The following is a 21342-nucleotide window of genomic DNA, read 5'->3' as shown; positions in this document are numbered from 1 at the left end:
ACAATGTACAAGTGATTGGGAATAAGTATAGAATAGGTGGATAGTTGGGTTTAACCAGAGTTGTGGTTTTGCTAGGCAAGTATAACAGAAAAAAGTGAGGAAGTTAAGAATGTTTGTAAGGGGCTAATTACAGTAGATCTTATAGTTAAGTTTATTTTTCTTTCTTTTTTTTTTTTTCAAATGAGACAGCACCTTGCTCTGCCACCGACCCAGGATGGAGTTCAGTGGCGCAATCTTGGCTCACCACAACTTCTGGCCCCTGGGATCAAGCAATCCTCCTGCCTCAGCCCCCAGTAGCTGGGACTAAAGGTGTGCACCACCATTCCTGGATAATTTTTTTTGTGTTTTTTATAGAGATGGCGTCTTGCTATGTCACCCAGGCTGGTCTCAAACTACTGACTCAAGCGACCTGCCCACCTGGACCTCCAAAAGTGGAGCCACCACACCTGGCCAGTTAAGTTTCTTTCTTTTTTTTTTCTTTTTCTTTTCTTTTCTTTTTTTTTTTTTTTTTTTTTTTTTTTTTTTTTTGAGATAGAGTCTTTGTTGCCGAGGCTGGAGTGCAGTGGTGCATTCTTGGCTCACTGTAACCTCCGCCTCGTGGGTTCAAGCCATTCTCCTGCCTCAGTCTCCCAAGTAGCTGAGATTATAGGCTCGAGCCACCACGCCGAGCTAATTTTTGTGTTTTTAGTAGAAACAAGGTTCCCCCATGTTGGTCTCTTATAAGGAAGAAACTAAAGTTCTTTTTAAGGGGTGATGGTGAAAATATGACAGATGATTTAATTGATGGTTTAAGACATCATATGGCTAGCATGGCAGTTCTAGAATAAATGAGGTAAAAGTGTAGGATTCTTGAAATTAATGTGGTAGAGGTGATGCAGTTACTGGCTCATATGGTTGGTGCACAAACGACAGAAGGTAAGAACTGTGGAAAACTGAAAACCATGGTATGAAGAAGCCAAACTGTGAGGTGCAAACAAGCTGCCTCTTTTCTTTTCTTTTCTTTTTTTTTTTGAGACAGAGTCTCGCTCTGTCGCCCAGGCTGGAGGGCAGTGGCGTGATCTCAGCTCACCACAAGCTCCGCCTCCTGGGTTCACACCATTGTCCTGCCTCAGCCTCCTGAGTAGCTGGGACCACAGGCGCCTGCCAACATGCCCGGTTAATAATTTTGTATTTTTAGTAGAGATGGGGTTTCACCGTGTTAGCCAGGATGGTCTCGATCTCCTCCTGACCTTGTGATCCACCAGCCTCGGCCTCCCAAAGTGCTGGGATTACAGGCGTGAGCCACCGTGCCCGGCGCAAGCTGCCTCTTTTCTATAAGAGGAGTGGGGTTAATGAATAAGTCATTTCATAACCATTTGGTAATTAATACCAAATCTCTTGGATTTTATTTATTTCACTTATGCTTCCTAGTCCGTATATTGTACGTTTGACTGAAGAATATGGTGCTTTTCATCTTTACCACTGAGTCTCCTCTATGTAGCACAGTGCCTGATATACAACATGAGTTTGGTACATATTGTTGAATAAATAATGAATGCATAAGAACAAATCAGTGCACATGTTTCAGGAAAAAACTATTTGGAAAAGAAATTTTAATCTTAAACAAATAGTTTCAAAATGTAACAGCTGATGGTAAGAACCAAAAAGAGGGCAAAGCATGCCCATACACTAATCAGCATGTGAAAAAAAAAAAAAACTTATGAGTAGTTCATTAAAAAGAAAGCAAACTTTACATACCTTATAGTTTGCTCTCCTGATTCCTGCATCTTGGCTTTTTTCACCTGCAAAAATAAATATACAAAGGTATCAATGTACCTGATCTGGTTTTTAAACCATTTAGCTACTCAAACAACAGGCTATTAACTATTACAGGATAACCGTTTAATTTTGTTTAGTTTAGATTTAATTAACCCTTGTTATATTTTAGAGCTAGAAATTAAGTCTGTTTTTTAAATGGAGCTCTTCTTTTTAATGAAAAAGTGTTCTGATTAAAAAAACTGTTTACCAGAATTTTTACTCAAGGTAGACAGAATGTTTACTAGGATAAAGTATCCAAGCTTTGATACAAACTAGTTGGTTTTACACTGTAACAGGCAAATTATATTTAAACAAACAGTAAAGATGGCAATCTAAGTATCATCTACTCATTTATTTAACAAAAATGGCTTTATACTTAGGTTAGTGTCAAAAATTAATATGAATTCTTATCAGGTTACCAGTAATTTAGAAAATATTGTTAACCGTGTATTTTTTTTTTTCATATTTCACATTTTCTATTTCCTTCTGGGGAGAAGGCACTTCCATTGAAACAGTGTGAGAATCCACAAATGAAAGATAACGGTTAATACTAATGGATTTTTCTGTTTTCATATTACAGAGAATCTGATTTTAAAACTCTCTGGTTAGAACTGGTTGTAGTAGAAACATGTCTAATATGCTTAGCCATTCAAATTATGAATATTTAAAAGTATTTCAAGCTAATAGAAGAAGGCAGAAACTCTCCTAGATAATTTGAAGCAAACATACCAGGTGGAATCATAGATATTTAATATTACATTGACTATTTCAGACAAGGTAAATAATACATGCAAGCCCCATAAAATTTGTCATGGCCATATACTCCTCATGAGAATACACAACCATGACCAAACATTCTTGGTTCCTTGCTTATGGCATGTCAAAATGTGTTCCATTCAATGTTCTCTTAATTTTCATAGGTACCAAAAAGGAGAAAATAAAGAAACAAAGGCAATTTAAAAAAACATTTCTAAATTTAAAACAAAAATTACATTAAAGCATTTGAAGCAAAAACAAAAAACAAAACCTTGAGGTGGGCAAATCCTGATTAAGCATGACATTAAATCCAAAAGCCATAAAGGAGAAAATAGATATGATTACACAAAAATTTTAAACTTCTATATGATAAAAGACACCATAAAACAACCAGGAGGTTGAGGGATTCCAGGATAGTATGCAGACTGTGACAAAAAAATCTAACTGTATTACCAATGTATATGACTATCTCACTGAAAGAGGTAAGGGAAATATGAGCTGACCTAGATAATATAGGAAAACAGTGTTTTGCCTGGAAACTATAAGGCTAAAGACAAGAAAAATTCAACTATCTAGTTTATCTGCCTGCCATAATTTCACATATGACAAAATATAGCCTTTTTTTAATAAAATGTTCTGCCCTTCCTACCTAAAGATGATAGTAGTTACATATGGTCAGATAATAATGTACTCTTCCAATAGTGGAGATGAATTTATGCTTAGCTCATCCAAAGACTCTTTGCTATCAAAGAAATGTAATTATGAGCTGGTTGGCTGAGTAACCGAAACAGTCTATACTCTTCAAACAGTAATTTAAACAAAGAAAATTAGAGCACTGAGGAGTCTAACTTATCATAGTCTTCATTTTATTAGAGGTATAGAGCAACAAATTTAGCTAATCAACTCCAAAAGAAAAAAGGAAAAAAAAAAGGTCCTGGAGCAACATTTTTAAATTTACTTTTTATTTATTATTATTATTATTATTTTATTTATTTATTTTTTTTTGAGACAGGGTCTTGTTCTGTCACCCAGGCTGGAGTGCCATGGCGTAATCTCGGCTCACTGCAACCTCTGTCTCCTGGGTTCAAGCAGTTCTTGTTCCTCAGCCTCTCGAGTAGCAGGGACCACAGGTGCACACCACCATGCCCAGCTAATTTTGCTATTTTTTCTATTTTTAGTAGAGACCAGGTTTCACCATGTTGGCCAGGATGGTTTCGAACTCCTGGCCTCAAGTGATCCACCCACCTTGGTCTCCCACAGTGCTGGGATTACAGGCGTAAGCCACTGCACCTGGGCAAAAATTTATTTACTTTCAAGGAAGAACTATGCTTCTTTACGCTCCTTCACTTTTAATTTATTACTGTGCCAACCCAGTGCAGAGTATATATTCATAAATAGAAAGGGAGAAAATGTATCTAAAGTCATATCTACCAAGCAGAAAAGTCTGGGGAAGGAAAAGGTGTTACAATGTATTTTTTTTTTTTTAACCTCATATGGCCCATTGTTTGTCTTGATTTGAGCAATTATGCCCCCCTCTAAGGCAGGGATAGGAAGCACGTACTAACTAGGCAGTAGAGGCAGGTAAATTAACTAAAGAAGACAGACAGATTTTACTCAATTATAGAAGAATCGGTTCAAACAATACAAGCCAGAAACTGACAGAAAATGATTCCTGGTTGTTAAGAGAAACAGCAAAGATTGAGCAACAATTTTCTGGAGAGTTTGCAGAGTAATATATTACTTGCAGTAATGAATACTGAAAACTACACAGCAAAGTAAGCAAAGATTCAAGTAGCAACCGGTCCTATAGGGAACAATTTTCATTAACAAAACCAGTATAGATTATACAAGCAGCTGGTATCCAAGGAATTGAAGACATACCAGGACAGTAGTAGGACAGTAATACAAGCTGCCAGTAAGTAAGAAAGCAATAAAGCTGAAAAAGCTCTGTTAGAGTTAAAAGTGAAAAAATCAGAATCTCTTTTTGCATGACATAATTTTGTATACAGAAATCCTAACGAATCCATTAAGAAACCACTAGAACTGATAAACAAGTTCAGCAAGGCAGCAAAATACAAGACAAACATACAAAAATCAATTATATTTCTATATACTTGCAATGAACAATTCAAAAATGAAAAAAAAATCCATTCACAATAGCATCAAAAGGAATAAAATACTTAGGAATATGGCCGGGTCCAGTGGCTCACGCTTCTAATCCCAGCACTTTGGGAGGCCGAGGCAGGTGGATCACCTGAGGTCAGGAGTCTGAGACCAGGCTGGCCAACATGGTGAAATCCCATCTCTACTAAAAATACAAAAATTAGCTGGTGTGGTGGTGCACGCCTGTAATCTCAGCTACTTAGGAGGCTGAGGCAGGAGAATCGCCTGAACCTGGGAGGTAGAGGTTGCAGTGAGCTGAGATTGCGCCACTGCACTCCAGCCTGGGTGACAAGGTGAGACTCTGTCTAAAACAAACAAACAAACAAAAAAACTTAGGAATAAACCTAACAGAAGAAAAGGTACAATACATGTTAAAAGAAATTTAAGAAGAGTTAAATAAATGCAAAGACACCCCATATCCACGGACAGAAGAATTCATCTTGTAAAGATGATAATACTCCCCAAATTGGTCTACAGTCAATCCAATCAAAATCCCAGCTGGCTGCATTGAAGAAATTCACAAATTGATCCTAAATTTCATATGGAAATGAAAGTGACCCAGAATAGCTAAAACAATCTTGAAAAAAAAAAAAAAAAGAACAAAGTTAGGGGACTCACATTTTTCCATTTCTTTTTTATTTTTATTTTTTAAGACAGAGTCTCACTCTGTCACCCAGGCTGGAGTGCAGTGGTGTGATCTCGGCTCACTACAACCTCCACCTCCTGGGTTCAAGCATTTCTCATGCCTTGGCCTCCCAAGTAGCTGGGACTACAGGTGTGTGCCACCATGCCTGGCTAATTTTTTTGTATGTTTAACAGAGATGGGATTTCGCCATATTGGCCAGGCTGGTCTCAGACCTCAGGTGATCTGCCCACCTTGGCCTCCCAAATTGCTGGGATTACAGGCATGAGCCACTGCGCCCGGCCCCATTTTTCAATTTCAAAACTTACTATAAAGCTAGAGTAATCAAGAGGGTGTGGTACTGGCATAAGGATGGATATATGGATCACTGGAACAGAATTGAGAGTCCTGAAACAGACCTCTACATTTGTTGGGTCAACTGATTTTCAACAAGAGTACCACATTTACAGTCAAATTATTTTCAACAAAAGTGCCATGACGATTCAACGAAGAAAGAATATTCTTTTCAACAAATAAAGCTGAACTCGTACCTCAAGCCATATGCAAAAATTAACTCAAAATAGATCAAAGCACTAAATGTAAAAGCTAAAGCTATAAAATTCTTAGGAGAATATGTATGCTCTCATCACTTGTAAAAATATAGGCCGGAGGCAGTGGCTCACACCTGTAATCCCAACACTTTGGGAGGCTGAGGCAGGTGGATCATGAGGTCAGGAGTTCAAGACCAGCCTGGCCAAGATGGTGAAACCCCGTCTCTACTAAAAATACAAAAATTAGCCAGGTGTGGTGGCAGGCGCCTGTAATCCCAGCTACTTGGGAGGCTGAGGCAGGGAAATGCTTGAACCCGGGAGGTGGAGGTTGCAGTGAGCCGAGATAGTGACACTGCACTCCAGCCTGGGCAACAGAGTGAGGATCGCTTAAGGTCAGGAGTCTGAGACCAGCTGGGCAACAGAGCAAGACCCCATCTCGACAAAAAATTTAAAAAACAGTTGGGTGTGGTGGCTCACACCTGTAATCCTAGGTACTCAGGAGGCTGAGATGGGAGGACTGTTTGAGCCCAGGAGTTCAAGGATGCAGTGAGCCATGATTGTGCCACTGTACTCCAGTCTGGGTGACAAAATGAGACCCTGTCTCAAAAAAAAAAAAAAAAAAAAACCCAGAAAAAGAAAAAAGGAAGATGCCTTAAAATTTATTCTGGTAATGGTTACAAAACCATTTTAGAATAGACTAAAAACTACTGCACTGTATACGCTAAAAGGGTGAATTGTAGGATATGTAAATTACATGTCAATAAAGCTGGTATCTTAAAAAATGACATAATCCTATGGGCATATAACGGCTAATGATAACACAGAAAGAAAGAAGCACTGACAAATTCATAAATCAGAGTTCTATTTTTGCTTCTGCTACAATGTATAATCACACTTTAAATATAACACAGCAAGGAAACAAAAAACCCAGTATACAAATTCAGAATATCCAGGCTCAAGGCTAAGTTCTGAGAGTTAATTCACTGCATGTCTTCTCTGTATCTGTTTCTTCATCTGTGAAAAAAAGATACAACTACCTACTTCACAGGGCTCATGTTCCAACAGCAGGAAACAGCAGCATTAACAGTACAAGGATGCTGGCTGAATAAACTTAAGGATGTGCACTGTTAACATAATATGTAAAGATGAAATTTAAAGAGGAAAAGAGTGAGCTGCTTATGAAAAACAAAGTGCTATGTAATTGTTAAATTGTAGTGTTATTACCATAGACAGCAAGAACAAAGTTGAATCCCAGAAATTTCAAGACAGGCTTAAGAAATAGGACTCTCTAGTTAAGAAAATTGTATTAAGCATCTCAAATGTCATTCTGAAATTACTCTGTGATGACTTACAAGTAATGGCTCTGAAGGTTTAAACGAGGCAAAAGCATGCTAGTGCTAGGTAAATTGTAATCTTGGCAATAATAAATACAATGGTAGGGTAAAAGTCTTCATGGAGACTATAAAAAGCATGTTTATGTCAAGATTTATCCAACACTGTCCAACAAAGAGAAGGACACTGTTCTGTTTACTAAAAAGTAATATTCCATATGCTAGAGGGGTAAAGGATTTGATCACAACCTAGATGAAATTTCACACAAAAAACAATTTAATGCCATTTTCATTGACCGTGCTTACTAATAGCTATCTAATTATTAATTTGACTTCAAGAACTTAACATAAGGAAAGCAGGACCTAGAGAGGGAGGTAAGCATTCCAAATTATTAGAGAGGTAAATATTTATGGCAGAGACAACTTCCTGTTCTACCACTGCATGTTAGTTAGGTGTGACTTCTGATGGAGGCAAAAAATCTTTTTTGTCTTCTCTATCAAGAAGAGTAATCTACAAACTGTAAACAATAACATACCTAAATTTTTCAAAAAGAGTTTATTCCCATATTTATAAGCAAGCACCTCAATTATTTTAAATAAGTTCTAACCCTCCAGACTCATAGAAGCTTTATCCCATAGACCTGTAACCTACAAACATGATTGCTAAACCAGTGTTTATCATCTCTGAAAAATCACAGAGAATAAGAGAGGTACTTGAAACAGAATATAAAGAAATGAGGACAAGGTGGCCCGAGCTGCTTGAGTCCAGGAGTTCGAGACCAGCCTGGGCAACAGGGCAAAACCCCGTGTCTACTGAAAATACAAAAAAATTAGCTGGGTGTGCTGGTAGTCCCAGCTACTTGGGAGGCTGAGGTGGGAGGACTGCTTCAGCCTGGGAGGCGGAGGCTGCAGTGAGCCAAGATGGCATCACTGCACTATAGCCTGGGCGACAGGGTGAAACCCTATCTCAAACAAAACAAAACAAAAAAAGAAATGTTTCACTACTTGGTTGGTTTGTTTGTTTTAATTTAAAGGCGATGGTAGAGAGGAATTAGGTGCTGGAAACTATAAACTAGTGCTAATTTAATGCTGATTGATGACAGTGTCCTAAAACAGATTATTGAACAGACCTTTGTAGACACCTAGAAAGGATATGACAATCACCTGGAGCTATTATATATTTTCTCTAAGAACACTCAACATTTTCATTGATAGCTTAAAGATTTAGGCTATAAATAGGTAAAGTATATGACAGAAAGCTGCAAAGAATAAGATTTTTAATTAAGGTATCAAAGGGTGATAATGTTACTTCTTCAGGGACTCTCAGTGTGTAAACTGTAGTGTGAAATATTTCTTATTCTCAATCCACTGCTGTTCTTTATACTCTATTCTCCAAGTAGAGGCTGTACAATAATCCGTCAAAAGGATCCCCTCATCTGTGGATAGGATTCTTGCATTTTTGGAAGGTGATTTATAGTAATATAACAAAGTTATTTACAACTCAGTTGAGGATTGATAAGCAATAAAGGGAAAGTGAAAGAATCTGAAGTTAAAATTTATTGCATTGTGAGTTATCTAAACAAAATCTTTTTTTTTTTTTTTTTTTTTTTGAGACAGAGTCTCACTCACTCTATTGTCCAGGCTGGAGTGCACTGGCACAATCTCGGCTCACTGCAACCTCCACCTCCTGGGTTCAAGCGATTCACCTGTCTCAGCTTCCCAAGTAGCTGGGATTACAGGCATGCGCCACCACACCTGGCTAATTTTTGTATTTTTAGTAGAGATGGGGTCTCCCCATGTTGGCCAGGCTGGTCTCAAACTCCTGGCCTCAAGTGATCCACCCACCTCCACCACCCAAAGTGCTGGGATTACAGGCATGAGCCACTGCGTCCAGCCGATCTGAACAAAATCTTGAGGTAGAGCAAGCAATTAGTGGAGAAATAAGAGAAGGGATAATTCAATAAGGAAGAGTCAAGAAGAGACAATGGGATTAAATAACGACCATCAGTAACATCTCTAGGATTAAAAATATTGGCCTTATTTATCATCAGCTTGGGATGGGACTATTCTTTCCACTCATATTTTAGATCTCCACTACAGCCTGTGAAAAGTTGTTTTTTTACCTCAAAATGTGTCATTACTCTTCCTGTTCTATTTTAAACATTAATAAGTGTTGTGTTTTCTTAGATTCTGTATTTGTCTGTTTGACATCCATTAATCACAGAGCCAAACTCAAGGCCAAAGTTGTCTTTTATCTCCCCTGAGATCCAGTGCCCATACTCTGAACCACCTCCTTTATCTAACTCTCACACACTAAGCCGCTATTTCTTCTGCCCTAAATCATAAATCAACCCAGAACAAAGTACCACCAGAAAACCAGGGACAGCCCATAGGACACAAAGCCTGACAGAATTATTCAAACTAGTCAACCCTAAGCTGTTTACCTTGCCTACCTTGCTTTTCCTGTGGAAACCTCAATAAGTCTGTGGCCTGTGCCTTCCTCCCACTCTTTTTTGCCTCCTGACCAACAGTGGTACTTCCCCCGTGTGGCATGCTATGCCTCTTGTTTCAAGGGGAACTATGAGTAAACACTCAACTTTTCTTTCAGTGGCACTGATCTCTCCATGTCGTCATTCAATCACCTTTTTATATTAAGATCTGGGCACAAATTAATAAGGAAATAATGCCCTGTGACAACCATTTATAGTCAGCAGAAATTTTGGTTTTAAAGTGCTTCAATTTCTTATCTTTCTCTGAAGTAATAATCAGGTTTTGCACATCATGTTACAGAAGTTCAAGAGAATGACAAGGAAATGAAGCAGGGCAGAAGAGATAGATGACTTGTTAACAGGTCAGCCTCACAATTCTCATTACCTTAAATAGGTAAGGAGTAACTAACAATACCCATATTTCAACAATATGTCAACACTTACATAAGTCTTTTAAAAATATGACTAGACCTTTGTCTTACCACATTAAAAACTCAATGGCATAATTTTCCCTGGTACATTTAGTATCTACAATTCAGCTATTTGTTCCAATAGTGTAAATCCTAAACACACTGCTCAAGATAATTTTTAACCCTACCATTTCCCTGATAATTAAAGTCCCACCAGGGATAGGGGATCACATTTCAAATGTTTCAAAAGGTCTTTTTACCAGTTGCTAATGTCTTCTTAGTTTTATACTTACCTCAGCTGAGGGGACTAGAAGAATAATGACAAAGTAATCATCAATATGCATTTGTCAATATAAAGAAAAATATTAAAAATATATTAAAGGACTTTATCATTTAAACGGGAGCTAGTACACCTAAAGAATATAACTAGAACATGAAAAACATATCCTATTATTTGCTTTCAAAATTCAAATTTTTCTAGGTTAGATTTTCATAAAGTAAACATGTACCATGCTGTATCCTCTCTTAATATGAAATGTAAGAGGCCCACTCAGGATAGCAAATTGAATCGGTATTTACCAAACTTCAGAGAAAGAAACTGAAGACAAAAGGAAAAGACCCTCTAGCATAAAAGTTATCTTAAAAGAATGACACTATTGCTTTTGTTTTTTAAATATTAAGGGCCAAAAACCAAGAAGAAGATAAACCCATATCACCTGGGGACATTTAAAATTATTTTATTATGTTAAATATTTAAAAGAAATTAAGAATTCAATATAGTCTCTAGGGTTTTATCTGTTTTTAAGAATTAGCTAGTGGTCAAATTATAACTTCCTCACTACTACTACTCTTTTAAAAATTGACTCTCTTAAGGAAATTTAGGTAAAAACAAAACTAAATTTTCTGGTAGAAATGGTGATATACTGTCAGATCAGTAAAGAGACGTCCTCTTTTATTTTCTAAAAACTGTAACACTAGCCACTTATTTTTTTAAATGACATTTCTAAATGCAATATTCATTTTGTAATGCTAAATTTTCCTTGGACTCCTTAGAATTAAGTTAGAAAAATATAACATTGTTTTCTTGAAAGGAAACAATTAAGGAATCTTTTCCTTATTTTTATTTCTAATTTGGAATCTATAACTGAGTAATAATTAAAATCTCTTAAGATTAGCTCTTCTACAATCAACTTTAAACTGTTGAAGGAAATACTTACTGGTTGCTCTGGTAAATCTTGCTCTTCTTCCATGAGGACCAATATTTCTTTATTACGCTTATGTGACTGGATTGCAAGTCTCTCTCAGCAGTTTTCACAATCTGTTTTTAAAAAGGAGGATTCAAAGCTTTATACACTCTTAAAGTATTATCATTGAGGCCATCAGAGAATGATTTTTTAGTATTTTGCTACTCTCCAAGCTTTCTACGTGAGTTCCAATCACAAAATCTCAAACCTGCACGTGGCTTTTCAAAAATGACATGCTACACCAAATCAAGGGAGGTGTACACAATGACTTTTATAATACCTTGCAAAAGCCAACATGTGGAACCACTTCTGCTGGTTACTATGGTGCCTAATGCATTGAAGATTTTACAATGACAGCCATGTGCAGATAATAAAATAATTTTTTAAGGATTAGAGTTACATTAAAAATGATAGAGACTGGCCCAGCAAGTCAGCAAGTTATGATAACATCTAACCTGCTTTAATGTGGAACATTTACATAACTGTTAACACAGACACACAAAATCACTTTAAATAGGACAAACCGGAATATCAACTAAATGCATTCACAACCAACTGTCTATATGTCATCAATTTAAAGGAAAACTCAATTATTCTGCATCTCAATAATACAAATAAATAAGTATAGTGAAACCTTGACTTTTAGAACTAAGGAAAATAATCATCCAAAGATAGGACCTAATTTAATTCTGAAATAATGAGCTTCTACTAACTGTACTGCCCAATTATTTAAACAAAATCTTTACATTCTCAGACCCTGCTCTTTCTGTCCTGATTTTCAAAAAAAGGAAAAATGGGATTCTAAGTCCACCTTACCATGTCCTACTGACAGGAGACAAAGAGACAAAAATTAGAAAGCTGCATACATTATAAAAATGAAATACTCCATTTCTATCTAACAAAAGTGAAACCAGCACTTCTCCCAAAAGATGTGATTGCTTGTACATTTAATTAAAGTCACAGCTGTTTTTAGTTTTTCTACCAACCACTGTACCTAACTCACATACAAAGCTAAAGTATATAATCTTATCACAGAAGTACTGAAAATAGACAAATAACAAGAAAACAAAAAACTTGTTATGCCAGTATACCACCACTCTACTTCTATTACTCTGTCATGTTGCAATACAACACAACTTTATTTTAGAGCCACACTCCAGAATGTGAAAAGGAGAGAAAACACACATAAGATTACAATTAGATGCAAAGTTGTCCAACTCTAACACAGCTTTATTCCCTACCCCAATTTAGAATATCAACAGAAAAAGGAAGTTTAAAGGTCAGAAGCACTTGATGCTCAATGCTCTCACGTGTAGCTCATACACAGAGCCTCAAAAGCTAAGTTCTCCTACTACATGACGCAGATAACTAGTGATACAGAATTACAGACTGCAATAAGTAAAGCTCATAGGAGCTGTCTTCCCTGCACTTGTTTTGCTCAGCTTAGAACAACACAGTCAATGTGACTTAAAACTGATTCACAACTACGAAAGATCAAACATTTTTTGTTTTACTAGTTTATGTCTTAGTTTCAAATTGAAGTATCTTTTCTTTAAGGGACAATCCTTTTCATTTTATACTGTCTAAATGTACATTATGTACATATATTATTTCATCCCATTAGAAACAACAAAATAGGACCACACCATTAGGGAAATGGAATATTTCAATACCTCATTTGTTGAAAATTTTTTTTTTTTTTTTTTTTTTTTTTGAGCTAGAGTTTCGCTGTGTCTCCCAGGCTGGAGTACAGTGGCGCAATCTCGGCTAACTGCAACCTCCATCTCCTGGGTTCAAGCAATTTTCCTGCCTCAGGCTCCCAAGTAGCTGGGACTACAGGTGTGCCACCATGCCCGGCTAATTTTTGTATTTTTAGTAGAGATGGGTTTTTGCCATGTTGGCCAGCCTGGTCTTGAACTCCTGACCTCAGGTGATCTGCCTGCCTCAGCCTCCCAAAGTGCTGGGATTACAGGCATATGTCCGGCCAAGTTGTTGATTTTTTGTGTGACCAGTTCTCATCCATACAAAACTTACAACATTACATGTTTTCCCTAATTGAAGGCCATGACTATAAAACTACAATCTCTGGTATATTTTCAGCAAGGGAGATAAAAGGGATATCCACTCCACCATGGGGGAAGAGTTATAAATTTCATCTCTGATAGGAGGAAGGTAAGAATAATTGTTAAAAAATATATATGTGTATACACACTCAATAATGTGGTTTAATTTTGTTTTTAAACACAAAAACTAATTCGTTTTAAAATCTGAATTACATTAAAGGAGAACATAATACTACTTACAGGTCAAAAGGGGTCATGGGTTTTAAAAAGTAAGAAAACACTATCAAGTTGAATAATGAAGAATTATTTTAAAAGAAAAAACAGAAACATCACTATAAATGGTGGAGAAATAAATTATCAATAAATGTTAAAATATTGAATTTTGCTTTTTAGAAATATGGCAATATTAAATTGATTTTGTAATAGAAAAAGAATCTACTATTTCTTGACATAAATTCTGTAAGCTGCAAGAAAACCTTCTTTAAGGGAAAAATTTAAAGACATTCCTTTCTACATCTCCTGTTCTTTGAAAATAAGCACCCTTTGTTGTTTCCATCTTTAAAATTCCCTTTGTCTTCTCAGCTTTTCAATCTAGGAGAATAAAAAGGACACAAATGATTTCTACATTTAGAAGAAAAGAACTGGCCAGGCATGGTGGCTCATGCCTGTAATCCCAGCACTTTGGGAGGCCGAGGCAGGCGGATCACAAGGACAGGAGATCAAGACCATCTTGGCCAATATGATGAAACCCTGTCTCTACTAAAAATACAAAAATTAGCTGCGCGTGGTGGCGCAAGCCTGTAGTCCCAGCTCCTTGGGAGGCTGAGGCAAGAGAATTGCGTGAACCTGGGAGGCGGAGGTTTCAGTGAGCTGAGATCGCACCACTGCACTCCAGCCTGGTGACAGAGTGAGACTCTGTCTCAAAAAGAAATGAAAAGAAAAGAAAAGTTTAAAAACCAGGCTTGCTATCTCAAAATAACTGGTCAATGACCAAGAATAATTTTGATCAATTTAAAACAAAAAGCTGCCTACAAGGAAAGAATATATTACAAAATTCCCCGGGGTTCTACTGGCAATATACAATGTGTGGGAAGTTTGCAAACATACATTCTGGTACATTCTGTATAAAATGCACTAATGACTACAAATTATGTAATTCTACCAAAACATTCATCTAAATACTAGTTTCCAACAATACAGTATTCTCCTGCCTTCCAATAATTTGTACCCTGAAAGACCTGAAATATCAGAACATACTAAATATAAGAATGCAAGTATTCATCACAGTCCCAGCATTTATCAATGTTCTAAAACTTTTATTAAGACTTCATACCATTTTCCACAAGTGGTACATGCTATACAATCAAAAGTCATACTTACTAGCAAGAGATGAAAATACAGTATAACTAAGACACAATATTGCAAAACTTGGTAACAAAAGTACAGAATTACTGTAAAAATCTTAGTATTAGTTTCCTTGTATTAGTTCTAGAATTTAACGTGGTTTTTTTGTTTGTTTTTTGCTTTTTGTTTTTTGAGATGGAGTCTCGCTCTGTCGCCCAGGCTGGAGTGCAGTGGTGCGATCTCGGCTCACTGCAAGCTCCGCCTCCCGGGTTCACGCCATTCTCCTGCCTCAGCCTCCTGAATAGCTGGGACTACAGGCGCCCGCTACCACACCCGGCTAATTTTTTGTATTTTTAGTAGAGGCGGGGTTTCACCGTGTTAGCCAGGATGAGCTCCTCCTGACCTCGTGATCCGCCCGCCTCAGCCTCCCAAAGTGCAGGGATTACAGGCGTGAGCCACCGTGCCGGCCAACAGTTTGTTTGTTTTTTTTTTTTTTTTTTTTTTTTTTTTTTACCATTAATGTAACCTGACATTATTTTACATTCAATGAGATTCATCTTTTAAAATATCAAGTAATACAACACTTGTGACACAGAAGTGAAAAGTGGATTTTTAATGTAATTAAAATAAATATAATTAAAACTTAGTCAAACAGCTGATGAAATGACAAGACATGCCCCAAGTTAATCTTTTAAGTACCTTTAGAACATTTGGAAAGTAATGCCTTTTCACAATTTTCTAATTTCAATTCTTACTACTGGTTTCTAAATACACTTGTTTTATCACCTTTTTTGGAAATAGAGCTTGTCAGTATTCATTTGCCTTCATGGACAGAATTCTAAGAAAATTTAAAATTGAGAATAGAAATAGTATTTCCTAAGACTTTACACTTCTCTACCTGTGAATGCTAACAGTGAAAAAATAGAAACTTTGGTTTGATTCAAGAGCCACACAATTTTGAATACCATTGTGATTTCGCATGCTTAAAAATAAAAACAGGATCTTTCTGTAATATGGCGGCCATAAACTTTATTTTTACTCTTTAGAAGTCAGAAGGGAAATAATTAGTAACAAATATTTTATTTCAAAATTCGAATTCGATTCCTACCTCATAGTTTCTGTTTTGTCCCAAGTTCAACATACTACGTACCCTGTAAATGTAAATGGCCACAAGCAAGAAATTAGATTGCTTCAATGTGTTATTAAAGCTCTTAGGCTTAGGAAGAGAAATTAAATATATGCAGGGGTGTGTGTGTGTGTGTGTGTGTGTGTTGTTTGTTTAAAAGCACAGAATAGGCTGGGTGCAGTGGCTCACGCCTATAATCCCAGCACTTTAGAAGGCCGAAGCGGGCGGATCACTTGAGGTCAGGAGTTTGAAACTAACCTGGCCAACATGGTGAAACTCTGTTTCAAAAATACAAAAAATTAGTCTGGCATGGTGGCACGTGCCTGTAATCCCTGCTACTCAGGAGGCTGAGGGAGGAAAACTGCTTGAACTCAGAAGGCGGAAGCTGCAGTGAGCCGAGATTGCACCACTGCACTCCAGGCTGGGCGACAGGCAACTGAGTAACACTCCATCTCAAACAAAAACAAAACAAAACAAAAGCACAGAATAAAGGTCAAATTGTTTTCCATGAAAACAAGGCATATATCACTCTTAATTACAACTTCAAAAGAAGTGTCTAAGTAGGGCAAAAAGTCTGATTTATAGGTCCTAGAAAGAGAATTTGCATGCAGCTAAGTATGTACAGAGATATTCAGGAGTTAACTGGATATCTATGACACAGTCCCACATAGAAAAAAGGTAGTGCATAGATTTGATCACTGACTACATTGTATTTTAAGTTTATTTACTACACTTTCCAAATACCTTATATATATATTTTTTTTATTTTTAATTTTTTTTTGGGGGGGGTGCGAAATAACTAAAACTTTTTTTTTTTTTTGCAGACAGCATCTTGCTGTGTCGCCCAGGCTGGAGCACAGTGGCGTAATCTCGGCTCACTGCAACTTCCGCCTCCCCAGTTTAAGCAATTCTCATGCCTCAGCCTCCCAAGTAGCTGGGATTACAGGTGTGCACCACCACACCTGGCTAATTTTTGTAGCGATGGGGTTTTGCCATGTTGGCCAGGATGGTCCCAGACTCCTGGCCTCAAGTGATCCACCAGCCTCGGCCTCTCAAAGGGCTGGGATTACAGGTGTGAGCCACTGCATCCAGCCTAAAACCTTTATTAGATATGATTTTCCAATAATAATAATGTGCAAATTTGAATTATGAATGCAAAGAGCAGTGAAGTCTGAAATTTTAAAAGGTAGACTAGGTATTAGGGAACAAAAGGTAAAGGAAGATGAGAACATTTAATACTATTATCTCCTCTCCGTACACAATGTTGCACATACACAACTATTTCATTTTTATCTTACTGATTTAATAATAGTGAAATCACCTTAAGCAACCTACGGTATATAGTTGGTGTCCAACTTTGGGGGGGGGAGGTAGAAACATACATGATTAACAGTTTTCACCCACACATTTTAGACAATTTTTTCTTTTTTTTGGCCAAGATTTTAGTAGTAAATTCATAAATATAAGAAGTACTTTCACTCATTCAGTGTTAAAGTAGAAAGCCAAATAGTGTCAACAGTAGTGGCTTAATTATTGGTACACAAGAAAAACAAAACACCAATAGGTTTTCTTAATTATGCACTTTAAATATTAAAATGTGCATTTATTTTTACAGTTATAAATTTTTCATGTTTTAGACAATAGCTTTTAATAGTTTCAAATCCATTGAGACGCTGCTTTCAATTTGAAATAATGTGTGCATACACGTATATAAAAAACAACCCAGTGTATGACTCACGTGACAGATGTTTAAGATCAAAAAATGCTTATTTTTCAACATGCAGTTAGGTAGAGAGGGAAGCAAGCCATCCTCTCTCTCTCTCTCTCTATCTATATATATATAAATATATAGAACCTGGGAGACAGCGAGACTGTCTCAAAAAAAAAAAAAAAAGAAGTGAACAAAGGTTTACTCCAATACCTACAAATTTCTTATTGAAAATTAGACAAAATTAATAATGAATATTTGGGGAGAAAGGAGAACAACAGAGGCTATTTAAGGAAAACCTGTCTACACCATTCTTTAAAACCAATAATAGTGGGAAAGATAAGAGAACTATCATTTACTGAGCATATATAATACACAAAGTTTTTTATTTTTATTTTTTTAAGAGATGAGGGTCTTATTATGTTGCCCAAGCTGGTCTCAAACTCCTGGGCTCAAGCAATCCTCCCACCTCAGCCTCCCGAGTAGCTGGGACTACAGGCATGTGCCACTGCGTCCAGCTCCAAGTAATTTTTATATTCACTATCTCATCAAATTTTGTCTCCACAACTAAGATGCAGGTGGTATTATCATCCTCATGCTACAAACAAGGAAACTGGGATTCAGAGATTTAAACAATTTGTCCAAGAGTAACAGCAATAATGTTGCAGGTTGAAGTGAAAATACCTTAAATAAAGAGACTAGACGACAGTGATGATGACTGCGAACCACTGTAAATGTACTTAATTCCACTGAATTGTATACAGTAGTCTCCCTTTCCAAAGGGGGGATATACTGCAAGACCCCCAGTTGACACCTGAACCCACAGATGGTACCCATATAGACTATCTTTTCTCCTGTACATATATACCTATGATAAATTTTAACTCAGCAGTTTTCATGCACTGTGTGGCCAAAACCTGGAGTTTGAGGTGTGACAGCAAAACTAGCATGAATTTCTTTTCCTTCTTCAAAAGTTCATGGACAGAAGATTAGTTCTTACCGTAGATTTTTTTTTCTTTCTTTTTGAGATGGAGTCTCTCCCTGTCACCAGGCTGGAGTGCAGTGGTGAGATCTCAGCTCACTGCAACCTCCGCCTCCCGGATTCAAGCGATTCCCCTGCCTCAGCCTCCTGAGTAGCTGGGACTACAGACACGTGCCACCACACCCAGCCAATTTTTGTATTTTTAGTAGAGACGGGGTTTCACTATGTTGACCAGGATAGTCTTGATCACAACCTCATGATCCGCCCACCTCGGCCTCCCAAGTGCTGGGATTACAGGTGTGAGCCACCATGCCCAGCCCTACCGTAGATCTTAACAATCTCAGCATACGATTTTTTTTCTTTCCTTATTTAGTAGAGAACTTTTACCTTTTCACTTAATGCACTTCTCTTTGGTGTATCTGTATTGCCAGCAACACTACTCTTGCTCTTCAGGGCCATTAAGTAAAATAAGAGTTACTCGGGCCGGGTGAGTGGCTCATGCCTGTAATCCCAGCACTTTGGGAGGCCGAGGTGGGCGGATCACGAGGTCAGAGTTCGAGACCAGCCTGGCCAACATGGTGAAACCCCATCTCTACTAAAAATACAAAATTAGCTGGGCATGGTGGTGTGTGCCTGTAATCCCAGATACTCAAGAGGCTGAGGCAGGAGAACTGCTTGAACCAGGACCCGGGAGGGAGGTGGAGGTTGCAATGCGCCGAGATCATGCCATTGCACTCCAGCCTGGGCAAGAGTGAAACTCTGTCTCAAAACAAAAAAAAAAAAAAAAAAAAAAAGAGTTACTGGAACACACAAGTACTGCAGATACCTCAACAAATGATCTGATAACTAAGACAGCTCCTAAGTGAGTAACAGGCGGGAAGCGTCTACAACATGAATATGTTGGATAAAGGGAAGATTCATGACCCAGGCAGGAAAGAGCAAAATGGAGAGAGACTTCATCACATCATCACACTACTCAGATTGGTGCACAATTTTAAACTGATGAATTGTTTGCCTGTGAAATTTTCCATTTAATATTTTCAGACCAAGGTTGATAGCATGTAACTAAAACCGCCAAAAGCAAAACTACAGATGGGGGGGGTACTACCTTACTTAAAAATGGTTAAAACAGTTATTTTTATCTTACATATATTTTACAATAAAAAATACAAAAAAAACCTAAGAGATTAGAAATGCCAAAAAAGATCAAATATATAAAGTATTTAAAATATGAAATAAATGGAGAAAAATCAGTATCTAGAAAACATTGTCAGAAAAACTGAATACCAATATGCAAAAAATATCCACATCAACATATGCTATAAGTAATTATAAATATATTTAAAAACTAAGCATTCAAAAAACTTTGGAGAAAACAGAACAGTAAGCTTATCTCACTATGGAAAAGAGATGAATTTATGGTCAATTCAAAGAAAGCATAAACAAGAATTTGACAAATCCAATTATGTAAAATAAACTTTCATGCAATAAAAAAACAAATCTAAGATTAAAATACTATAAATTCAGGCAATATCTGCAAGAATTATGATAAATAAAACCTAATGTTTATAATATAAACCAAACCAATTCAACATTTCCTGATCATCTATTATTATGGAGCAAACAATGACTAACTCATAAACCTGTCAAAGGATAAAAACAGGCAGTTTAAGCCACAGAGATTAAATCAGCACTTGAGAAAAAAGACTGTCTCACTACTAATTGGAGAAATATAAATTGCAATATTCTTAAGATACGACTTCATACATATTAAGCTACCAAAAAAAAATCTAAACAATGAAACCAAGTGTTATCTGGGTTATGAGAAGATAAAGACATATTCAGTCAGGCACAGCTGTAAAATCACATGTGTCTTCAGACTGTTCCTGGATAAAGTATAAAAGAGGTCATAAGATTGGCCACGGCCTAACCCGAATAATTTTTCTTAGGTGCTCACCCAAGAATTACATACAGGGGGGAAAGAAGCAAACTCTACTTTTAAAAATAGTATAAGTTTGTTGTCTACAGAAAGGAAAAATGAGAAACAACCAACATGTGAACAGTAAGTTTAACTATACCATAACTGTAAACTATTTCAATACAAGCTTATTTAAAAGGTGAAAAAAACACATGTTTTTACATTAGTTTAATAATAGCTTACATATAATTTGATAAGAATCAAAAGCAGATACAAAGCTTACATTTAAAAGTACAGTAAAATGTTTAAATACATATTTTTAAATGCTTATATAAAAAATGTTCAAGACATTAAGCTAAAATTAGACACAAATTCTTCATTCTTGCCCCCGACTTTTTCCATTGGAAAAAAATTGCAGTTTTGAGGGAAAAGCAATTCAAATTGCAGTGATCCTGCCTTACCTAAAAAATCTTACCCTGTTTGTGACAACAGCATAGGCAGAAAGATTCATTTGATTTTCTGGCTGTGTCATCTCTTTCCTAAGAAGTTATTTAGACACTGTACACAAACTCAGGGTTGGTTCATTTTACAGCTCTAAGCAAAAGCAAAGAACTTCCAATAGTTGAAGAATTTGCTATTGGAAGAGACTTCACATTTGGTTTCACTCTATTGGACAGATACGATTCTCTCTTGGAAATGCAAGAAAATATATAACAAAAGATGCTACAAAAGATAAAGAGTATCACAGATCATTAAATGTAATCCTTATTTTAAAGTTGAGGAAATTAAACAAAAGAGAAGGCACTGCCTCATGAACCTGTAAGCAGCAGAAACAGTG

At 36.8% G+C, this 21342-nt stretch overlaps 1 protein-coding gene across 4 annotated transcripts in view; it reads right to left on the bottom strand.

The window, feature by feature from the left end:
• Positions 1–21342, bottom strand: part of EYA3 (EYA transcriptional coactivator and phosphatase 3) — a 205789-nt gene that overhangs the window by 76263 nt on the left and 108184 nt on the right. For all 4 annotated transcript variants that reach the window (XM_054538878.1, XM_002811181.5, XM_003775759.4 and 1 more), the window contains 2 exons: positions 11337–11437; positions 1738–1781 (listed from right to left, as the gene is read on the bottom strand). In XM_054538878.1, the coding sequence (XP_054394853.1) occupies positions 1738–1781; positions 11337–11369 (77 nt within the window). In that variant the 5' untranslated portion in view covers positions 11370–11437. The remainder of the gene's footprint in view (positions 1–1737; positions 1782–11336; positions 11438–21342) is intronic.

Source organism: Pongo abelii, chromosome 1 (assembly GCF_028885655.2).
Source record: "Pongo abelii isolate AG06213 chromosome 1, NHGRI_mPonAbe1-v2.0_pri, whole genome shotgun sequence".
Taxonomy (NCBI): Eukaryota; Metazoa; Chordata; class Mammalia; order Primates; family Hominidae; genus Pongo; species Pongo abelii.
Note: the sequence above shows the minus strand (reverse complement) of the source record. Positions and strands in the feature narration are given on the sequence as shown.